The sequence below is a fragment of the Thalassophryne amazonica genome, chromosome 17 (assembly GCF_902500255.1).
Source record: "Thalassophryne amazonica chromosome 17, fThaAma1.1, whole genome shotgun sequence".
Lineage (NCBI taxonomy): Eukaryota > Metazoa > Chordata > Actinopteri > Batrachoidiformes > Batrachoididae > Thalassophryne > Thalassophryne amazonica.
In genome coordinates this window covers 21822529-21847688 of record NC_047119.1, presented here as the reverse complement: position 1 = coordinate 21847688, position 25160 = coordinate 21822529, and the positions used below count along the sequence as shown (strand labels likewise).

At 39.8% G+C, this 25160-nt stretch overlaps 1 protein-coding gene across 1 annotated transcript in view; it reads right to left on the bottom strand.

Annotated features, from left to right (window-relative positions):
• Positions 1–25160, bottom strand: part of sema4d (sema domain, immunoglobulin domain (Ig), transmembrane domain (TM) and short cytoplasmic domain, (semaphorin) 4D) — a 101638-nt gene that overhangs the window by 16503 nt on the left and 59975 nt on the right. Inside the window, 7 exon segments of the mRNA XM_034192788.1 lie at positions 4572–4723; positions 5519–5635; positions 5771–5864; positions 5963–6061; positions 6167–6229; positions 6315–6460; positions 12666–12799. Coding sequence (XP_034048679.1) covers positions 4572–4723; positions 5519–5635; positions 5771–5864; positions 5963–6061; positions 6167–6229; positions 6315–6460; positions 12666–12799 — 805 coding nt within the window.

Sequence of the window (25160 nt, the reverse complement as noted above, 5' to 3'; positions counted from 1 at the left end):
GCCCCATATCATCAATGACTGTGGAAATTTACATGGTCTCTTCAGGCAGTCATCTTTATAAATCTCATTGGAACGGCACAAAACAAAAGTTCCAGCATCATCACCTTGCCCAATGCAGATTCGAGATTCATCACTGAATATGACTTTCATCCAGTCATCCACAGTCCATGATTGCTTTTCCTTAGCCAATTGTAACCTTGTTTTTTTCTGTTTAGGTGTTAATGATGGCTTTCGTTTAGCTTTTCTGTATGTAAATCCCATTTCCTTTAGGTGGTTTCTTACAGTTCGGTCACAGACGTTGACTCCAGTTTCCTCCCATTCGTTCCTCATTTGTTTTGTTGTGCAATTTTCGATTTTTGAGACATATTGCTTTAAGTTTTCTGTCTTGACGCTTTGATGTCTTCCTTGGTCTACCAGTATGTTTGCCTTTAACAACCTTCCCATGTTGTTTGTATTTGGTCCAGAGTTTAGACACAGCTGACTGTGAACAACCAACATCTTTTGCAACATTGTGTGATGATTTACCCTCTTTTAAGAGTTTGATAATCCTCTCCTTTGTTTCAATTGACATCTCTTGTGTTGGAGCCATGATTCATGTCAGTCCACTTGGTGCAACAGCTCTCCAAGGTGTGATCACTCCTTTTTAGATGCAGACTAATGAGCAGATCTGATATGATGCAGGTGTTAGTTTTGGGGATGAAAATTTACAGGGTGATTCCATAATTTATTCCTCAGAATTGAGTGATTCCATATTTTTTTCATCTTCTTGGTCTAAAAAAGTAACTGTTACTGACTGCCACAATCTTTTTTTCTTGATTTCTTATAGTGTTTCTTAAAGCCAGAAAGTTGCCATTTGACATGACTTTAGTTTTGTGTCATGTCTGTGATCTGCTTTTTTTCTACAAAATTAAACAACTGAATGAACATCGTCCGAGGCCGGTGATTCCATAATTTTTGCCAGGGGTTGTATAATGGCCCAAAATAAAGAATGGGATACACTAATTGACCCCACAGAAGTAGCAACACTGTTTCAGCAGTCAGCTATGTCCTATATATTGTCCAAATCTGAACTATGGCACAAAGACATTGTGTGTGCAGAGCAATGGTCACATGCCAGTAAACTCCACTGGTCTGAAGACTGAACTGGGTGAAAGAAGCATGTGGTGAACCACCACATGTGACAGTTTGCCTGATTCCCCTTTTAGCAGTGCTTAAACATCAATTATATGCAGACATATGGCTAAACATGATTTAGTCAAACTACAGGAGCATCTCAAAAAATGAATATCATGAAAAAGTTCAATATTTTTTGTCAGGTATTTCAGACAGTGAAAATTTTATATATTTTAGACTTATTACATATAAAACTAGAGCACCGGACTCGTAGAGCACAAACCTCCACAAACACATTTCCAATTCCACAAAGTTTTATCTTGGAAAAAATTTCAAGGTCAAAGTCCTGTTAGAAGTGTCTTTTCATAAGATAAATTAGATTTAGAATGAGATTTTATTGTTTAATCCATTTGATTGCTTTGGGTGAAGAGAGTCAATCTCAGATGTGCTGCTGTTTTCCAAACTGACGCATGCGCAGTGACGGCAGGGCAGACTGATTTTTAGGGGGGACTGTTCGGTCTGCGACATCGGATCAGAGCCGCATCAAACTTTGTCCGGTGATAGTGAGTGCCAGTCTGCGCCTCACTTTCAAATATGAGGGTGTTTGGGGCATTTAAATGGCCACAAAATCTGTAATCCGTATCAGATCTGGATCAAACTTTGTCAGTCGACAAAGGATACCATCCTACATAAAGCTCTCAAAATGAAAGGAATTCAATCTTTTTTGAGTTCTGAATTTCTGAAAATTCATTCAGTGTTAAAGGGCAGGATTTTTTTTTTCTGATTTTCCAAGATTTTTCCTAACTTTGACCTATAACCTTGAAAATTTAATCAGTTCTTGCCTATCAGGATATGAAAAATCAAAAAATTTCATGACGATATATGAAAAATTTTGGGTTCCAGACTGTTCACAAGCCGACAAAGAAACAAACAAATGGGTGAAAACAACCTCAGCCCAACTTTGTTGGCAGAGGTCATGAAATGTTTCAAACATTTTTTTTTAATTTTCATAATTACAGCCAGCATCTCCAAAAAACAAAATATTTATCTCAGAATGTTAGAATATTTTATTTTGAGTCACTATTTATGCAGTATAAATAGCATGAATCTCCCAGTCTGGTTCTGTACACACAAACACAATCATGGCGGAATTTGCTGACTTGACATTTGTCCAGAAGACACTCATTGACACTCTCCATAAGAATGGTACTGTAAGCCACAGAAGGTCATTGCTGAAAGGGCTGGCTGTTCACAGAGAACTGTATCAAACCATATTCATGGGAAGTTGACTGGAAGGGGAAAGTGTGGTTGGAAAAGATGCAGATGCAACAGGGATGACTACAGCCTTGAAAAAAATTGTTAAGCAAAGCTGATTCAAGAACTTGGTGGAGCATCGCAAGGAGAGGACCAAGGGTGGATTCAGCGCATCAAGAGCCTCTACACACAGATGTGCCCAGGAAATGGGCTACACACGTCACATTCCTAGTGTCAAGCCACTCCTAAACCAGAGGCTATGTCAAAAGTGTCTTACCTGGGATAAGGAGACAAAGAACTGGACCAAAGTGGTACAAAGTCCTCTTTTCAGATGAAAGTAAATTTTGTTTTATTTGGAAATCAAGGTTCCAGAGTCTAGAGGAAGAGTGAGAGGCACACAATCTAACTTGTTTGACAGCCAGTGATTATTTGGGGTGCCGTGACATCTGCTGGTGTTGGTCCACTGCGCTTTATCAAGTCCAAAGTCAATGCAGAAGATTTTGGAGCACTTCATACTTCCATCTACTCGCAAGCTTTATGGAGATGCTGGTTTTCTTTTGCAGCAGGACTTGGTACCTGTTCCTGGTGCCAAAACTATGAGTAACTATACTATTACTGTAGTATTACTGTAGTATTACTGTACATGATTGCCCCATAGACAATAACCCATAGATTCTCTATAGGGTATTAGCAAGAGACACTGTAGATGAGAGACAACAGATTCAACAATACAGATAAGCCTAAGGCTGCTATCAAAGCAACCTGGGCTTCCGTAACACCTCAGCAGTGCCAGAAGCTGATCATTTCCATGCCACCCTGTACCGATGCAGTAATTCAAGCAAAAGGAGCTTTTTCATGATATTCAATTTTTTTGAGATACCCCAGAAGAAGAAGGCACGAGTACTACCAGTGCATACATACATGGAAATATAAGCACATAGTCTGCACTAACCCATGGAACCCTGAACAAACACGGGTAATCTTCATTGACAAGTAATGCCTTTTCTACAGAACAATTTTAGAAAATACAGTTCAGTGACTTTTGGCATTTCACCTTTTGACCCCAAAATCAAAAGGCTTCTTGGGGACACCATGCCTAACACACAATGAAATTTAGTGACAATCAAGCAATTAGGAAAAAAGTTATTGTGCTCACAAGACTTTTACAAAGTACACTCCAGTGACACTGACCTTTTGTCACCAAAATCAATAGGGTTCTTGGGGTCACTCTGCATAATACATATACCAAGTTTGGTGACAATCAGGGTATTTCAACTGAAGTAATTTCACTCAAGTGAAATGTCCAATGACTGACTGAACGACAGGTGTCGCAGACCGAACGGTCTGCCCCTAAAAATTGGTCCACCCTGCCTCCACTGCGCATGCATCATTTTGGAGTTCTGAGAGTCTGTTCACCCAAAGTGATCAAATGGATTAATGGGATTATTAACCATCAGATGATAAAGGTAAAACCTCTTAAATCATTCTCAAAACTTGGTGATGCTTTGAAATGACGACGCACAGTGAACGCATCACCTGGCAGCTCGTGTAGCCGCTGCGCTCTGATTGCTTCATCCATCTTTTATGATGAAATAATGATGAATTTATGTGGAAATGATTGTTGTACAAAAGCTTCAGATATCTGTCGCCGAGACAGATGACTGCAGTGAAGTTTTAAGCAGAAACGAGGTGGTAATCCGCAAACCGTGGCTAATGACACATGCGCTACGAAGGCAGGGCGGACCCATTTTTAGAGGGGACCGTTCGGTTTGCGAAAACTGGCTCCCTGCACATAGTGAAGTCTAGCCCATTGGCTGCATTGTGATAGAGACAGATGACAATACCAGAACTGGTCTAATGAGCCAAAATTACCAATTTAATTTATTTATATAGCACCAACTTGCAACACGTGTCACCCCCAAGGCCAAAATAACAACAATAAGGGCTACCAGTTGAAATTTCACAATTTTTCTAAATGAGTTTCCTATAACTGATACACATATCTGATCTTTGTGTGACTAGCATTTCTCAACCACGATTACTGTTAAATTAGCTGTCAAATACAGAAACAAATAATCTTCTGGAGTTAATTCACATCATGATATCAAGTTGCGTAAACAAATACAATGAGGCACAGAAGGAAAGATTCAAAGAGCCAAATAAGGATACTGCTGGTATGCACAGATGGTACATGACATGCTGACCTTACAGACTCGTGCCACCCTGGGGATGAGCAGCTTGCCAAAGAACTCGTACTCCACTGACACTTCCGTGAAAAAGTAGTATATTTTGTCATCTTCTCCATCTGCTTTATTTCTCCCCTCTCTGATCACATCGGCAAAAACAAAACTTGGTTCTGTAAGGAAAAACACAGGAGAGAAAGAGAGAGAATGGTACACTGTATTATATGACGGGATTGCCGGATTTGCTCTATATGATCCCTTTAATAATCATTCACAATCATTGGTTGAACAAAGGTTTACCCTAAACTATTTTCATTTTCAAATCTGCTGTTTCAAACTTAAAATATGGATGAAAAATTTCATAAATCTAAGTTGTTTTTTTACAGTTTTACATTTAACAAATCTGTGACTATGAATTTATCTTTGATAAGACTTAATTGATCCTGCAAAGGTGAAGTCCATTGGTATATAAAAAAAAAAAAAAATCACTTTTTAACAATGTTCTATAAGAAAAGTATATAACAGATGCTTTGACTCACATGGCGAGCTCAGCAAAATAAGGATGTATATTTCCAAATTACTCTGGCGCTTTTTTTTGTTGGAATCATGATATATATTATATATATATATTACCGGCCTGGTGGGGCTGAAAGTATCGTAGAATCTATATCGCAGCACACTGTCACACTGGCGATAACTGCGACGCTGGTGTACAAACCCACCATATGTTAATTAGGTTGAAAAATTATTAAATTATATAAAATCTAGGTTTTGTGTGTTGGAGTTGTGTGGGTAGAGTCAACTGTCCCTTTCTAAAGGTTCAGTGGGTTGCTTCATTTTTGCTGAAGTGTGTTTGAACAAGAAACTTGACCCCCAATCTCCACGCAAAATTGCTCAGCGCACAATTGGAGAAAAAAAAATTGTCAATTAATTTCAAGAATCTCGTTTAATATTTTGTTCCAACTCACCATTGAGCCATGAGGTGGAGTATTCTGTCCTCAGCAGAGACCGAGATGGAGAGTATCTGGAAATTATCGGTTCACTCCCCAAGAAGTTATAAGCTGTACCAGAGTACAGCTCCCCATCTGACGGAAACAAAAAAGCAGTTTGTCAAGCTGTCCCTCAAATTAAGTGACTCGAATTGCGCAGCATTTAACTGTAGCAAAAATAAATACAGCACGAGATGTTTGTGAAAGTGGATAAAACTGGCTTCAACGCACCAACCATGACAGTCGTAAAGCTTTGCGAGGGGTCAAAGGAGCATTTTCCTCGACCGTCTTCAGGGCGTCCCACCAACGAAAAGTCAGAAAGGTACTGCAAGAAAAGTGTAAAAAATTTTATTCCATTGTTCTGCACAGCAAGTGTCTGAAATAAAACTCATTTATTATTGGACTGGCTTGGAAAAAACCTACCAAATAGTCACACTGAGGTTGAAAGGCATGCGTTCCGCAGACATACAGCCGCTCTTCATCTACAACTTGAAGCACTCGAATATAGTTTAAACAATCTTTCTGTAAATCAATTTTAGAAACATTTTTTTAGTTGTAGTCTGCTCACATGCAGCAGTAGGAAAAACGGCAGTGATGCCACATAATAATGAGACTTCTTAAGCCCACCTCTTTTGATTTTCCTTTAAGAATACACATCGTCATAGGGATTTCCGCAACCGTCCACTGAACCTTAATATAGTTCAAACAAACTGAATAAGTAGTAGCTCATTTTTTCCTCTCCGTCCTACAAGACTTCAAATCATATTTAAAGTACCTTGTGGTTTCGAACAGTCACGTTCTTCTTGCTCAGCTCAAAGATAGCCTCCCGGGCTCCCACGTACAGAGCATCCCTTGCCTCATCAAGCAACAGCGTGGAGTAATTGGAGATCCCAGGTTCTGAGAACTCCATCAGCTTTAAATCTGACATAAACCAACACAACTTGTTTATTAACATGTTTTTGCATTCAAAGCTGAAAAATTAATTTAAATTAAAATAAAATGAACACCTTTTGTAAATAAATAACATAGATGAGACACCACCAAAACACACATTTTTCCCAATATGACAGGTTGAGATGCAAAGGAAAAAAAATAGTATCAGTCAGGTGGAAGTAATAAACAATTTTCACAACAGCAACAGCTATAATTGATGGACAATTTTTTATTAATTTGTTCATCAATTTTTTTTTATTAAGTTTTGCCTTACCAAGTCATGTACTTTTTTCTTTTTTTAATAAACAGTCCCTTTAGATAAGTGCTGATACACCACAAAAGCATCATAGCCTACTTAGTATAATGCTCTCCATGACACGTCATATTAGCTACAGTAGCCATTATACAGCATCTACATAATTTTCTACAATTCCACCTAAATGAACCATAAACTGTGCTTTAAAAAGACTGGTAACTTCATTCAATTTGAGAATACCAACAACACTGACAGTGTTTACGTGGCTAGCACGCACGCTATGCTGCCGACAAGCTATAATGCTTTACATGCTAGCTTTTGGTGACAGCTATCATATTAGGTAGGTCATCTAATTTGATATAATTCTACTCTACCAAAAGAAAAACTTTTAAACATCAATATAATGTACAGGCATGTTCAAGACAATACAGTGTAGTACAAACACACTCCTTTCATATGATTCTTGATTTACTATCTGCTTACTGGCCATACTTTCAAGTTAGCTAAATATGAATCGATTCAGAAATAAGCCTGTTAAGCTTCTTTAAATGCAATTATAATATTGTGCTATCATGTGCTCATTGGGTAACAGCCGGATATATCACAATTATTTTAACTTTCCACTTATAGCATCACATATATTAAGCAAGCTCAGTTTGCTACATAGCAGCTTGCTATTTTATACAGTTACTTCATTAGCAGCTGCGGACAACTTATAATAAGTAATGTTACTAATATTTTTTAAGATTGAGAACTCAGCAAAGTAAATAATAGTTACTTTACTGATTACTCAATCTTAAGACTAACCAAGTTAGACTACTAGTTACGTTATTAGTTACATTCAGCAGCTGCCAACAAGTTGTCTGCAGCTACGAATGAAGTAACTGTGTAAAGTAACTGTACAATGCAACTGTACAAAGTTAAAAAGCAACTTTTCAAAGTAGCTGTGGCAACACTACAAATAATGAAAACACTGTTGAAATTTTCTTGAAAATGCCAACACAGAAGAACACAGCAGTTTTACATTTATGTTGTGCCCTACAACTTTTTAAGGCAGCACTCAATAAATGATCTTATAAACCCTTTTCAGTTTCATTATTTAAAACACAAAAAATACAACGAATAAGATCAGTAAAATGATCCTTCTGCCTTACTGTACAAGTGCTTCTAGTTGAGCAACAGATTGGCGCATCACTCATTATACTGATAGAATAGCTGGCACTGAGTGTGCCAGGTGCAAGTGGGTTCGAGTTGCAGGTGTAAGGGCATAAACACCACAATAACGACATCAAATACCCTCAGTGACTGACCAGTACTCTGACTGGGCCACAGTGACTGAAAGCGCTCTGTGGTGTTAAAGGGCGAGCTGCATTGGTTCTCATCGTGCGACTTACTAGAGCTATTTATGTAAACGCAGAATGCAAACAGAGCTGCCGCCTGACAGTAAGGAAGAACAACCTGAGAGTCTGTGGTTAGGCTGATGAGACCAAGGGCTGTTTCTTGAAATAGACTTAGGAAACAGGTGTCACCATACAAGCCAATTGTGAACCTTGAGAACAGTCAGTTAGACAAGACCTGTATTAGAGTGTTTCATAACACACACCAAGACAACCGCAGAATTCTGTTTTAAAACTCTTAGTAAAGGGGTTCACAAATGACCACTATTTTCTATAATAGATAGTATTTCTATCTCGGTTTCCTGCATACCAACTTTCAGGTAATTGTCTGTCGACAGTGTCTGTGACTTTAAACTTAAATTTAAAGTGCAACTAAGATGGTTAGTTACGCTTTACATAAGATTGTATAAAATGTACTAAGCCCCAAATAATACACTAAAAACACTACAAATGGACAATTTGAGAATTTTAAGATCACAATTCAATCACATTTCTTCCTCCCCAAAAGAACAAAACATATAGAGTCACAAAAAATTTTGAATATGTGACAAAATATTATGTCAGTTGCAGTTTAAATCAACATGAGGTTTCTGAAAAGTATTTACCACATTTTTTTAAATATATTAAACAGTTTTTAAAAAGGGGAGACTTGTTGACCACATTGTGTAATATACAATGTTCCCAATGATGACAAAGTAAAGTTGTAGAGATACAGTCGCTTGAAACTTTCAAACATAGTGTTTTTCAATTACACATTCCATGTAAACATGTGTCAGCTCAGTTACAGTCTACTTTATTTCCATTCAAAGTTATCTAAAAATAATATTTACATGACAGATTTATGTTTTCCTTTATTATATCAGATTTTCTGTGTGTCACATTTTTGTCAAGATGAATGCCTCTTTAAACAGCACAGAACATTTCAGACATTAATAGAATTTTAAATGCTCCTGAATGACTAATTGCTACAATTGGGGAACCTTTGGCTGTATTTGAGGTGCCTGTTTGTAGACCCAATGCCTTGTTGTGATTAAAGGCAAGGGAAAAAATAAAATCTCAACAAGAAAAGGCATGCAGAGCAAAATTTTGCATCTCCACAAGTCAGGTTCCTCCTTGAGAATCATTTTGAAGGGGTTCAAAGTACTACAAGCAACTCTACAATCTAAAACAAACAAACAAACAAAAACAAAACCAAAACCAAGCAACAGTTTGGGACCATCATTGAAGGAGGTGGTGCAAATTCGCAGAGGAGAATTAATGAATCTTTGTACCAAAGGTCCAACAGAACCTGCAGATCAGGACTGATGAAGTAGTCTGATGCATCAGACAGAAATTTGACATCATCCGGCTTGAAGACAGTATTCCACCATCATGGTCTAAAAGGCTCTCAATGAAGGAGGAAACTAAAATAAACATAAAAAGTAGAGCCCGACCAATATAAGCCCTTTTCAAAGTACTCACTATCGGCCGTAATTCTGCCGATAGAACGCCGATAATTTCTCATAAACAGAACAGTTACTGAAATAATGTTTGTGTTGGCAATGTAAAATGTCCTTGCACCGTTTGTCCAGTAGATGGAGCTCTGACTCCATTCAACTGAGAGCTGCTTACACCCCTGCTTAAATGTGTTCATCACCAGCCCCGTAGTTCACCGTCACACTGCACTGATCAGCTGACAAAAGCATACAAGTAAGTTTATAAGGATCTATATCCTTATCCTGAACCTATCTCTAAGTTGCAGCAACAAGAGGTACAAGATCAGATGTATTTCACAACTCTTTTTAAGGATATGTATTTGCTAATTTCACAAAGGTTTAATTCTTGATTGCATTTTTTGAACTTGAAAATTCTTCTCTGTTATAAAATTAATCAATATGAGGACAAAGCTTCAGCTTTTAGCGCATACCTTTTTTGTTAAGGGTCCAAAAACGAACATTTTATTCATTTAAAATAAATAAATAAATAATATCAGCTGATTTATCGGCTATCGGCAAATCAGCCGATTTATCGATTATCAGCATTTTTTAATCCGAATATTGTTATTGGCATCAGCTTCAAAAAATCCATATCGGTTGGGCTCTAATAAAAAGTCTAGAAAAAAAGCAACAACTTTACAGTTAACCATGAGGACAAATGCCTCCCCCCCCCCATCTGTATTAATTTGACCCTCCTTCCTTAATAATGAGGAATCAGACTTCTCGCATAACGTCATTTTGCCCCAGATGCATTTTGGCTTCATGCTTTTAGCCCAGTAGCATCATGTGAACTGTCAATCAAAGTGACCACACCCCTAATTATGCATAACTTTAAAAAAATATTAAAATAAAAATATTTCATCCCCATACATGGAGGGTGAAATGAGCTATGCAGACCAAAACCGTTTCCCCCCCCCCCCCCCCACCAGGCTGTAAACAGGTTTATTCCTGCTGTAAAGTTGGACATTTTAACATAGGATTCTATGGTAATGTACTCCTTTCTGGAGTTAGTCTCAAATGGCCAGTAAAGGAACTACAACGTATTCCTTCTTCTGTAGGCTTCATATTGGATTGGCCAGAGGTTGCGCTGGTATACAACCTTAGGTGCCCCAGTTAACCACCATTTATGCCAATTATTCATTCACAAGGCTTTAAACATTACTCATTTTCTGCAATGTTTTGGAATCTTACATGCTGTTTTAAGAAGTGGAATGTTCTGAAAGAAAGTTCTGTGGAATGATCTCCCTGCGTCAATAAAACAGATTCTGTGGAGACGTTCAAGTCCAGACTTAAGACGCACTTATTTTCCCTTTCATATGGTTAGCATACTGGTACAGTTTTGTTTTACGCTTTTTACTCTTAATTCATTTATTAGTAATTGGAGCGGGCCGCGGCTTCAACTTTACCTAAATTCTGGGTCTTTTAGTGAAGTTTAGGGATAGCGGCCGGCGATCACCTTAGTATTTCTCTGTTTTTCTTGTTGTTTAATGCTGGCAAATTATAAAGTATTTTTTTGTCTTTCTGATGCCTGATTGTTTTTTTTCTCTCTGTTTAAGGTGCAGCTCCATCCAGAGATGGGAGTTGTATTCATGTTGGCGATCCTCCTGTCCTGTGCGCCAATAGCATTTCTTGTATATTCGTCCGTGAATTGTTCTGTGAATTGTTCTGTAATTTATGTTTGTAGCATGGCCCAAGCAGAGGGTCACCCCTTTGAGTCTGGTCTGCTTGAGGTTTCTTCCTCAGAGGGAGTTTTTCCTTACCACTGTTGCTCTGGGGGTTGGTAAGGTTTGTAAGGTTACCTGTGTGAAGCGCTTTGAGGCAACTCTGTTGTGATTTGGTGGTATATAAAGGAAAATAAATTAAAATTGAAGAAGCATTAATCTTGGTGCATGTAAAGCACTGATCCACTAAACATCTGATATAATGAAGAAAAACTTCAATAAATGTACACACACACAGACATTATATATATATATATACACACACACACACACAAGGTCTGTTAGAAAATTATCGGACCTTTTTATTTTTTTCAAAAACCATATGGATTGAATCACGTGTGATTGCATCAGCCAAGCTTGAACCTTCGTGCGCATGCGTGAGTTTTTTCACGCCTGTCGGTTGCGTCATTTGCCTGTGAGCACGGAGGTGGTTTTGTCCCGCGCCATGAGCAGCACGGTGGCGCATTCATCCGCTTCTTTTTCCATGAAAAAACTCCTGTAACAGTGGAATGTGCCAAAAAAGTGCTGATGTCCACACCTTCTGCCTTTTTGTGAAAGTCAGACAATGTCCCGGATCAACAAAGCCTTCACGTTGGAAATGATCTGTTTGTTTCAGCGGGGTTTGAGCCTGTCGATCGGCGCTCGGAGCGCGCCGCGCTCTCAGACGCTGTGGGCGGTCTTTAAACCGGCTGGAGCACTCCTTAATCTGTGTAATCCCCATAAAATCGTCCCTGAAAGCCATATTAATTTTCCGAATGGTGTCCACCTGGAGATCTCTCACAGTTTCAGGAAAAAAATGATGCAGCAAAGCTCCAAATCATTCCGCCATTTCCTTAACGACAAGACGGGTGGACCAGTGCTCACTCAAAGCCTGCTCTCAGGCGAATGACGCAACCGACAGGCGTGAAAAAACTCACGCATGAGCATGAAGGTTCAAGCTTGGCTGATGCAATCACACGTGATTCAAATCCATATGGTTTTTGAAGAAAATAAAAAGGTCCGATACTTTTCTAACAGACCTCGTATATGGAAATACAGTAGACTGAATTAATGTATTTGATAAAATACAATATGCGCAGTTGGGGGAAAATGAGTTAAGTTTTTAGATACGCTGTATCGGCGACTGCATCAAGGATGAAACCAGTTTTTTAAAGACATTTTAAAGTGAACAAACACATACAAAGCAAATAACCAAAGCACCGGACCATACACCAAATTCCTCAAATTGCTTTCCTATTCAAATAAATTGATACTGTAGCATAAGCAAAACTTTTTTTTTTTAAACAATTTCTGACAAATTGATTAATCACTCTACAAGCACTGCACTGACAAATTAAGTTTTACCTTGGTGTTTCCAGGATGTGCGAGGCACAGCATGTGGTCCATGGGTGGAGACCTCTAGGAGTAATCCCAGAAACACCCCCAGCACACCAAATCCCATGTTTGACTCTGATAGTTTTGGAACTGTTAAGTTTCCTCTGCAAAAAAACACAAACACACAAAAGTAAAGCAATATGTTAAAGCTAGATATAAAAAAAAAAAAATGAGGATGTGGAAATGAGTTCCTCACATGCTGTCCTCAGTGTGCAGCACAGACACACCTCCTACTTATACTGGAAGATCTGATCCATCCCCTTTATCACTTCAAATCAAAGATTAGTACGCCTCCCTCTCACACATAAACACACACACACACACAAAATAGATATAAGTAGTAAGACCTTCAGCTGCTCCCTTGTTTTCACTCAGGGTCACCACAGCAGATCATGTATGTTGATGTTGATCATACATGAAGTTTTACGCCAGATGCCTTTCTTGACGCAACCCCACATTACGTGGAGAAATGTGGCAGGTGTGGGGTTTGATCCAGGAACCTTCTGCACTGAAACCATGTGCACAAACCACTTGGCCACCACGTCTGTCCATTGGGATAAAGATTAGTAATCAGGAGATTAAAGGTCATCAATCGCACTCAGATGTCAGTGACCAGAATCAAAGTTTAATCTCCCTCTCACACCCCATCACCAGAGGCCTGGGAGTTTGAGGGTTTGGCGCAGTGTCTTAGCTGTTCCTCGAACTGCACTCTTCTGAACAGAGACCTGATGTTGAGTCTGGAATCTCATGGAGCCACTCTTCCAATTTGGGGGTTACAGCTCCTAGTGCTCTTATTACCACTGGGACCACTTTGGACTTTACCTTCCACATCTGCTCCAATTCTTCCTTCAGCCATTGGTATTTCTCTATTTTCTCATGCTCCTTCTTTCTGATGTAGCTGTCAGATGGGATTGCCACATCAATCACAGCTGCTATCTTTCCCTTGTCAACCACCACTATGTCTGGTTGGTTGGCCAGCAGCTGCTTCTCTGTCTGGAATTTGAAGTCCCACAGGACCTTAGCCCTGTCGTTCTCAACCATCTTTGGTGGTGTGTCCCACTGGGACTTGAGGACATCTAATCCATAAATGCCACAGATGTTTCTGTACAGGATTCCCTGTCCCAACTTGCATCTTGCTACTATGTGCTGGATTGCTCTGGAGCACATTTGCACAGCTTGCAACTTGGGTCCTGTCGACTGTGGTAGACTCTTGCCTCTAGTGCTTAAGATTCTTGGGCTGCCATGATCAGAGCCTCCGTGCGCCATGTCCTTACAAACAGACACACCATTCAACACAAGAGTGCTCTGAGAGCACAATATCTCCCACTGGCAAATGCTGCTTTGGTACAAGTGCTTGCTACATTCTGACAACATGTCAAAGAATAGTACCAAGTTTCCCAAAATTCCTCCTAAAAGTGTGTGAGGAGGTGATTTCAGAATGCAGGCACTCGAGCATGAAACTGACGGAGTCTAGATTTGTTAATCAAGGGCCATAACTCTGGTAAAATAAGCCCAACTGGAACAATCTGAAAATATGTGTATTACCAAACTATAACAAGAACTTGTACCGAGTTTCATAAAACTCCCCCTGAAAGTGTGAGGGGAGGTGATTTTAGAACGCGTATACCCTATTGACAGACAAACAGAGCCACAAAATAATCCCCCTGAGGGCCTTCCGCCAGCGGGCGATAAAAAGTCTGGAAAATTTGCCCGCCCAATCATCTCTTCCATTTATGGAGCATTTACGAACAACCTGGTTGACAAGCTGGTGAATAATCCAAAAAAGAAAAAAAGAACAGCCAGATTAATGGATGTTTCAAAGAGTTTTTATTACAATTTTTTTCAGCAACCTAGTCGCCAAGTGTAAAATACAGTCTAGTCTGTAGCCAAATGTTTTATACAGCTGTCTTAAAAAACAGACAACTCTTTCTGCACCTGATGCTCCTTGAGTAATTTTGGGGTTCCGTGCTTTTCTAAACAAGAAGGTACTCCCATATGGCCAAGTATCCGCCACTGGTAATTTGTGCTGCAACATTCAGCTGGCTTATTGTGAACTTGATCACTTTGGGAGGAAAATTACAAGATATTCACCGAAGCATGTCTTTTGTGTTTTAATACTGTACTTAGAAATTTAAAAAATAAATAAAAATCAGCTGTACCACAACCTAGCAATGTTACATAATAAACAGAATACTGCCAGTTCCGATTTTGAAATTAAAATCTGGAATGCTTACAATTTATGGAGTTTTGGCTGACTACTTAGAGGAGGGATATGATAAACAGACAGCTGATACTGAGGGATAACAGGCAAACAAAAAAGATGGCTACTGAGGGATAATAGTTTACAATATTATATACTCTGTACAGTAAGGCTGGCTGTGCTAAGAGGGTCTTGGTGAAACCCAATCACATTCAAATTGGAACTCATCTGAGATACTGTTGTTCAGGGTGTCCAATACAAAGATTAAAATGATAAAATTTGTGCACAAGAAAATGTGACTGACACACACACACACACACACACACACAGTTGCACAAATGTACAGATGGAGCACATTTCTAGATCCCCCTCCACCCCCTTCTGCAAGGGATGGCAGGGGGTAATAATACTTTGGCACTCATATTTTGTTCATGCTGCCCTTCAAACAATCATTGCAAATCTGATCTCACTGATTGACTGTTCACATTATGTATAGCAAGTGACCAGATCAGATCTGTGTATCCATATCACAATCCTGATTTGCCTCCTGTCCACACGGTTGCTATAGTAATACAGTCACACACATGGAAACGGTCACATGACATGACCAAGTTAATTAAATCTCATTAAATGGGTAATTTATAAGTATTTATATGTTTGTGCTGTTGCCAGGTGACGGCTGCGCACGCGTGCATGTACAGTGCATGCGGCCTAAAGCTGAGCTTACACTGTGCCAGTTTTGGCCCTTTTTATGTCGGTAGCATGGCCCAAGCAGAGGGTCAACCCTTTGATTCTGGTCTGCTTGAGGTTTCTTCCTCAGAGGGAGTTTTTCCTTACCACTGTTGCTCTGGGGGTTAGTTAGGTTAGACCTTACTTGTGTGAAGCGCCTTGAGGCAACTCTTTTGTGATTTGGTGCTATAGTAAGTCCCTTCGGCTGCTCCCTTGTTTGCACTCGGGGTCGAAACAGCAAGTCCAAGGTGGATCTGCATGTTGAATTGGCACAGGTTTTACGCCGGATGCCCTTCCTGACGCAACTCCACATTACATGGATTTGAACCCGGAACCTTTTGCACTGAAACCAAGCGCATTAACCACTTGGCCACCACCCCTGCCTATATAAATGAAAATAAATTTAAAATTGAGGCGCATCTTTGAAATTGGTACACACTGCTGCGCTGTGATGCACATATCTGATGAGCGCAATCCACAATATTTGCCTTTGATATAAATTTTAATCCATACACAATCTTCTGTGATGGTTATTGGATGTGAATGTAAAAGTTAGTTTGGGCCTTTGTGTGTGTGGTGGGATTTGCCGTCACCAGGCTGTGAGCAGTGGGGAAAGAGTCACCATAGTGTTCACCGCACAATCTTAGAGGGGGAGCTTTACGTGGTGTGAAACGACACACACACACACACACACACACACACACACACACACACACACACACACACACACACACACACTAGAGACCAATCTCAGGATTCAGGTCAAAACAGAATTGCAAAAATGTGATTTGAATCACATTTCCAATCACCTAAGAATAAGGATGGAAAACGATTTGGAAAAATACAGATTTCATGTGACTTTTTACTGTTTATCTTGCAATGTGGAATCAGATTCAGGTCAGACATGCACATAAATTGGATTTTTACTGCCAGTCTGAACAAGACCTCAACTGAACTTTTTCACTGACCCGATTGTTGATTGGAGAGTCCTTAAACATGGCTGAAATCGATAGAAAACACCTGGACACAGTTGCTGTGATAGTGTGTGTGTGCTCCCCCCCACACACACACCAAAAAAAAGGACAATGCATGAGACTTTAGTTTCCTGCTGTTAATCCCACATCTCAGCACTGCAGGCCGTAGAAGGTACCTCTTTTATTGGAAACCTGTTAGCCTCAGTCGCTCTATTGTTGATACACAGTGATGGGCGTAACCGTGTGCGTCGGATGGCGGCGATGACGACAATGGTCATGATGATGACAGTATCCCTGGTTGATATCAGTTCTTATCAGATGCAGGTGTCATGTTCCATTTGCAAATCTACACAGGGCCGTGCACTCTCTGGCTTTTAGCAGGTCTGCGCTGGTACACAGACCTCATGATGATCCTGATAATGACTGCATGAGTCCAGACCCAATATCGCAGGCATCAAATTCAGTGCCAGGTCTCCTTTTAAACCATGAGTCACACCCCATCCCATGCACTGATCAAACCAGATTAACAGATTCTAAATGGTGAGCTCAAGCAAGACATTAAAAGAGAACCACTGGGAAGATGTGAAACACTTCAGTGTTGACACATTAAGTAACTGGAACCAATTTTTGGCTTCATCTAAAAAGGCTATATATTTTTTTTTTCTCATCATTGTGCTTTGAATGGTTACAAACAAGTAATTGTATGGGGTTAATAAAGCAACCAGTGAAAAAGCCCATGCTTTAAAGCTTAAGGAAAATATTAGAATAAATCTCCAAATCTGCCCTCAATCCTTCTTGTAATACATTACACGCACGATTGTGTTATACACGGGAGGCAGTTGTGTCAAGCTGGTTAGGTTGGTATATACAGTCCTGTGTCTTGAGAGGAAACTAATCTGGTGCAAAGCAGGTTATTCTGGTTTTCATACAGGACGCTCAGACGTACCCACAGCACTCATTCACAGAACTGGTAAACAGATCATGCACAGGATGCCACAAATAGTGATCAAATGACTTGTAAGATGAGGCATGAGAAAGTTAAGACTTTTCACTCACAGAAGCAAACTAGTAAAGAAATAACGAGCAGCGAAGGCACTAAAACAACAACTGTGTATGCTAAAATGTCACAAATTAAGCAGCTGACAGAAAACTTCCTGGTGCACAGAAACACAAGAAAATATCACTTTAGTCATCCTCATTTTAGATATGGCAGTAAGGCTGCAAAATAAATCATTTTCAATGCCAATGAATAATTGCAATGACCTAGTAGGATTACTGTGACCCAGTCCAATCAGATACATGTTAGTAACAGAGGAATGATGCATTACCCGACACAGCCTTTACACACAACCCGGGGGACAAAAAGAGTGGGAAAGATAATCGATTATTGATTTTGCAAAACCCCAGAGGTTACCGCCCTTCAAAACACTGGGATTCTTTCTAAAGGGGCATTTACATGAGTATGCCTTTGCTTCACGACACAGGTCGTGATGTGTCGTGCTGAGGGGTGCCGGTGTGTGTTATTGCGGACAGAGAATTTTGAAATGTTCAAAAAAATCTTTCACGCACAAATGCCGTGCTATGTGGCGCGATCTAATCTCCAACAGGACTCTTCAAGTGGAGTAAACAAGCAGTGAACAGAGAGAGTGGTGACGTCAGCGGATTGTTTCAGAGCGCAGCTCACCTGAAGGATTATAACAAGAAGTTAAATCTGTTATAAACTTAAAAATAAATACTTTAACAGCTGCAGACAAGAAGGAAAGAACACACAACTGTTTTATCAAGCCATGACAATGTAAACAAGACAAATAATTACAATTTAAGACGGCTCAAAATGCTTTCTGCAGCTTGTTAGTTGCGCGCATGTGCGAACAGCACCGGCTGCAGCCTATTCTGTGATTCAGGAAGTGATTAAAGCCATTTTCAATGGCCAATTTGCAGAAAAAAAAAAAGATCAATCCACCACAAAATAATTATTTTATATACGCAGCATCCAGCGCAGAGCGAGTGGCAGCCAGTCGAACAAAGAACAGCGGTGGGATCATCATGACACAGTTCGTGCTGTTGCGTGAAGCAAAGGCATGCTCGTGTAAATGGGCCTTATTTTTACATGGCGACAGTGGGAATTCCACCCTAGCGTCAACCCTGACTCTACTCTTTTAAAGAAAGGGGTCAAATACACAAGGACCTATTGTTTATTGAAGATGAGGCCAACCTTTTCTCCACTTCAACCCCCACAATCCCGTCCACATCATCGCTGTGGAGTTGTGAATAGACAGAGAGACACAGAGGCATCACTTCTCCCTCTCATCCAGTTCTTTTACAGTCTTGCCAATCTAAATGCCGGGAAAGCTTAGCTGTGAAGTAAGCCATGAGCCAAGGCAGCGATTCAAAGATTAACACAAACCTACAAGACCTACATCTGAAAGCTCTCTGTAAGGACGATCAGTAAATGGATGTGATAAAATGTAATCAGTGAGGAACTCCCATCCCAAGACAAAAATCTCATTTATGTCCTTTTATAAATGCTGCAGCGGCATATTATACAAAAAAAAAAAAAAAGCTTCAACCTAGACTCATCTGTGCACTCCTCATGGCCTACATCAGTCTCATGACACCAAGCCTTTGAGAATCACAGTTACGCTGGCAGCTACCCTATACTGCTGAGATTTAAAGCAGTGGCCATACTGGGCTGGGATATTTAAGATGGTTACCCTGCTGTCAGGTCTCTTTGAGCCCTTTGTGCTCCCCTTGCTGCTCCTTTAGCCAGGCAGGAAGGTTGACACCTGCTTGGGGCCTTGGGGTTCTCAGCACTGCACTGCTAAGTAGGCACAGATTTTGGCAGGCAGCCTACTGCAAACAGAGGGGACGGAAAATGCAGCCAGCCTATCTGTGCATCAGAGATCTGGATGCATTTGTGCGGGGGGGGGGTTATCCAGAAAACACATTTAAACTGTACACAATGTGATTATGGTTGACAACCATATGATTTTGACTTATACTGGTTATCATAATACATCTCTTTATCATAAGATTAACCATCAGAAGGGAGATTTACAGTTATATATTCCCAAGGCAGCTTACTGCAGCAATGGCCTTGAATGAAATGAGCAATTTCTGCAAATGTTTGTTGTGGACATCTGTGTACACCTACACAAGCCATTTATAAACAGACAGATTCCAAAATCCAAACCCATCATCAGGTTTTGCAAATGAAATGCAGGGGGTGGGGCTTTGTATTCAGTCAAGAGCAACACAATAAATATGACTGGTCTGAGGTGACCCATCAACAATCAAATTATTATTAGAGCTACAATTTATTTTCTGAAGTCATATTTCTGAGTAAATGTTTAGGCACCTGAGACTTTTGGCAAGAACAAAGTGCTTTGCTTCCCAGTGCATAATCAGAAAAATATGTTTCTGAAATGTCTAAATATTCATATCTCAACATAAAATGCAAGAAACGTTACTACTGTCATCATCAACTACAAACCTCATTTTCCAATTAAAACTTTATCTTTGTGCACATACCAGGGGTCGAAATACATTTTTTACCTACTTGCACTGGTGCTACAGTAGTAACAAAAAAAATTACTTGCACCAAAAAAAAAAAAAGTTACTTGCACAACCAAAAGTCAGTCTTATATCAACCTTAAAACTCCTCCTCTGATGTGTCAGACTCTTCCTCTCTGGGGAGAGTTTGAGGGGAGAGCAGCAGCAGTGACAGCAGCAGCATAGTTTTTTTTTTTTTTTTATGTGCGTGCGCGAACGTACGGAACCCGGGAGAGGTCACTTAAAGTGATTTTTTTTTTCTGGCCATGATCATTTGTGCGCACAGTTTCCTTTAATTGAGCCTACAAATGAATAAAACGTGCTCTCAAATTAATAAAAACGTTTACTAGTGTGCTTGGGGTCATTGTCAAGGGCATGTCCTCTTCAGCATAAGGCAACATGACCTCTTCAAGTATTTTGACATATCCAAACTGATCCATGATACCTGGTATGCGAAATATAGGCCCAACACCATACAACCCCTGGCAATAATTATGGAATCACCGGCCTCGGAGGTTGTTCATTCAGTTGTTTAATTTTGTAGAAAAAAAGCAGATCACAGACATGACACAAAACTAAAGTCATTTCAAATGACAACTTTCTGGCTTTAAGAAACACTATAAGAAATCAGGAAAAATAATTGTGCCAGTCAGTAACGGTTACTTTCTTAGACCAACCAGAGGGAAAAAAATATGGACTCACTCAATTCTGAGGAATAAATTATGGAATCACCCTGTAAATTTTCATCCCCAAAACTAACACCTGCATCAAATCAGATCTGCTCGTTCGTCTGCATCTAAAAAGGAGTGATCACACCTTGGAGAGCTGTTGCACCAAGTGGACTGACATGAATCATGGCTCCAACACGAGAGATGTCAATTGAAACAAAGGAGAGGATTATCAAACTCTTAAAAGAGGGTAAATCATCATGCAATGTTGCAAAAGATGTTGGTTGTTCACAGTCAGCTGTGTCTAAACTCTGGACCAAATACAAACAACATGAGAAGGTTGTTAAAGGCAAACATACTGGTAGACCAAGTAAGACATCAAAGCATCAAGACAGAAAACTTAAAGCAATGTCTCAAAAATCGAAAATGCACAACAAAACAAATGAGGAACGAACGGGAGGAAACTGGAGTCAACGTCTGTGACCGAACTGTAAGAAACCGCCTAAATGAAATGGGATTTGCATACAGAAAAGCTAAACGAAAGCCATCATTAACACCTAAACAGAAAAAAACAAGGTTACAATGGGCTAAGGAAAAGCAATCGTGGACTGTGGATGACTGGATGAAAGTCATATTCAGTGATGAATCTCGAATCTGCATTGGGCAAGGTGATGATGCTGGAACCTTTGTTTGGTGCCATTCCAATGACATTTATAAAGATGACTGCCTGAAGAGAACATGTAAATTTCCACAGTCGATGATATGGGGCTGCATGTCAGGTAAAGGCACTGGGGAGATGGCTGTCATTACATTATCAATAAATGCACAAGTTTACGTTGATATTTTGGACACTTTTCTTATCCCATCAATTGAAAGGATGTTTGGGGATGATGAAAACATTTTTCAAGATGATAATGCATCTTGCCATAGAGCAAAAACTGTGAAAACATTCCTTGCAAAAAGACACATAGGGTCAATGTCATGGCCTGCAAATGGCCCGGATCTTAATCCAATTGAAACTCTTTGGTGGAAGTTGAAGAAAATGGTCCATGAAAGCTCCAACCTGCAAAGCTGATCTGGCAACAGCAATCAGAGAAAGTTGGAGCCAGATTGATGAAGAGTACTGTTTGTCACTCATTAAGTCCATGCCTCAGAGACTGCAAGCTGTTATAAAAGCTTGAGTTGGTGCAACAAAATACTAGTGATGTGTTGGAGCATTCTTTTGTTTTTCATGATTCCATAATTTTTTCCTCAGAATTGAGTGATTCCATATTTTTTTCCCCTCTGCTTGGTCTAAAAAAGTAACTGTTACTGACTGCCACAATTTTTTTTCCTGATTTCTTATAGTCTTTCTTAAAGCCAGAAAGTTGCCATTTGAAATGACTTTAGTTTTGTGTCATGTCTGTGATCTGCTTTTTTTCTACAAAATTAAACAACTGAATGAACATCCTCCGAGGCCGGTGATTCCATAATTTTTGCCAGGGGTTGTAGTAGGAGAAACATGCCCATATCATGATGCTTGCACCACCATGCTTCACTGTCTTCACTGTGAACTGTGGCTTGAATTCAGAGTTTGGGGGTCGTCTCACAAACTGTCTGCGGCCCTTGGACCCAAAAAGAACAATTTTACTCTCATCAGTCCACAAAATATTCCTCCATTTCTCTTTAGGCCAGTTGATGTGTTCTTTGGCAAATTGTAACCTCTTCTGCACGTCTTTTATTTAACAGAGGGACTTTGCGGGGGATTCTTGCAAATAAATTAGCTTCACACAGGCGTATTCTGTCACAGCACTTACAGGTAACTCTAGACTGTCTTTGATCATCCTGGAGCTGATCAATGGGTGAACCTTTGCCATCCTGGTTATTCTTCTATCCATTTTGATGGTTGTTTTTGTTAAAGATTGGTTTAACAAACGTGTGGTTTTCTTCCACACGTCTCTGGTTTTTTTGTCCAATTTAAAGCATTGGAGATCATTGTAGATGAACAGCCTATAATTTTTTGCACCTGCGTATAAGTTTTCCCCTCGCCAATCAACTTTTTAATCAAACTACGTTGTCCTTCTGAACAATGTCTTGAACGTCCCATTTTCCTCAGGCTTTCAAAGAGAAAAGCATGTTCAACAGGTGCTGGCTTCTTCCTTAAATAGGGGACACCTGATTCATACCTGTTTGTTCCACAAAATTGATGAACTCACTAACTGAATGCCACACTACCATTATTGTGAACACCCCCTTTTCTACTTTTTTTTTTTACTAATAGCCCAATTTCATAGCCTTAAGAGTGTGCATATCATGAATGCTTGGTCTTGTTGGATTTGTGAGAATCTACTGGTACCTTGTTTCCCATGTAACAATAAGAAATAAAAACCTCAAAACCTGGATTAATCTTTTTAGTCACATACCACTACTATTATTCTGAACACTACTGTATGTCCTTGTGCGCCCAAACCATGATGATATACCCTGACCAAATCCATTTCTAATAAAACGTGCGCACAATATAATAAAATGAGCGCACAATATAATAAAACGTGCGCACATTCTCTCCACATGCTAAACATTTTGCAATGACACTTCCAGGGCTGTGTAGTTTACATGTGCGCGTGCGGACAGGAGGTCCTCAAACTGGAGCTCCTGCAGCTGCAGTTTATTTGCTCCAGCTGCTGCAGCAAATAATGAAACTCCCCGAATTGGGAACGTCTCATGAGGATGTTGTGAACCCAGGGATGGCACCGCTGGCGACATTTGTCAGCTTTCCACAACATATGGAGCACAGCAACTCGCTCTGTGCGTGAGAGTCATAAAACGCAGGGAAAACGAAGACAACACACTGGAAATTGTTTTTTTTTTCCTTATTTATTCCTTTATTGCTTCATTCTACTGGTGCTTATAGTCGATAAAACTTGGATAAAGTTACTTGCACCAGTGCTAGTGCAGTATAAAATTACATGCACCGCATGAATAATACGTGCGCAAACTAGCACATGCACGTACAATTTGACCACTGACATACTGTTCAGTGAATAACATGAAGCCAATGATCGCTCAATAATAATAATAATGATAATCTGATTAAATATGATGATATAAATATGATGAAATGTTCATGTAAATTGTTATAACATGGACTCTGGGTTACACTGTACTGCAAGGAGTGTTTCAAAATTCACATTTCTTTACTACCAAAATAATTTGTAAAAAACAAAACAAATTTAAATGCCCACATATTTATTTATTAAACACTGAGCATTTTTCAGTGTTTTCATAAACAATGTTGCACAGTACTATATATTTTAACCTCAATCTCCCTAGTTACCAATGTGAACTCTGGACTGTATGCAGCTATGTAGCTGCAACACTTCTCTAGGCATTTAGACAAGTCTTTGTTATACTTTTGTTTTATTTGTTCATACTGCCAAACAGGATGGTCACCCCACTTAGTCTGTTCTGCTGGAGGTTTCTTCCTATAATTACACACACACACACACACACACGCACACACCTGTGCGTGTATGTGTTTGTGCATAAAACAGCCGGCCTCGGAGTATGCGATGGTAAAATAATCTGACATTCAGCTCCTGCCAACAACTACAACCCATCACTTCTTTTTCCACTGTGCTTCTGTGCATGAAAATGTTCATCATCAAAAAAAAAAATGGTGTCGTCTGACTGATGCCCAGCATACAGCTGACCAATCAGAACATGGAAATTGGCACAGCTGTTGTACTGTTGTTGCATACAATTTACGTCAAGTGCACGTCCTCCCTTTTTGGTGATGACAGAGATCTTAGCCATCTTTTTTGCCTGCAAACCCCCCACAGCAACACGCAAAACAGGTGAGGGGTCATTTTGAGAAATGATTAACACCTTGTACAGGAGAGGAAGTGCAACAACTGTAAGGAACTGAGATGAGGGATATAGGCCACATCGAAAATGACTAAACGGGAACTGCTCTGCTGAAACACTCAAAAGAGGAATCGTTCCATAAGGCGACACTGTGGCTTCATCAATAACTATTTCATATCCAATGCAACAAGAAGAAGCTCTGCATGCATGAACAGAGAAAACAGCAGGCCTCAGAGTGTGTGATGGTAAAGTAGTCTGACATTCAGCTCCTGCCAACAACTACAACCCCTCACTTCTTTTTCCTCTGTCCTCCTTTTTTCCATGGACTCCCTGATCATCAGCATCAACGCTCACAGTGATGCTCTTCTTCATTTTGAAGCAGCACTCAAGATGCTGCTCCTCACTTTTTTCCGGCTCCTTGAATTTCCATATAATAAAGGCCTAACCACACGTAGAAACAAACAGGCTAAGGGGAAATATGGTCCTTTTTGTGGAA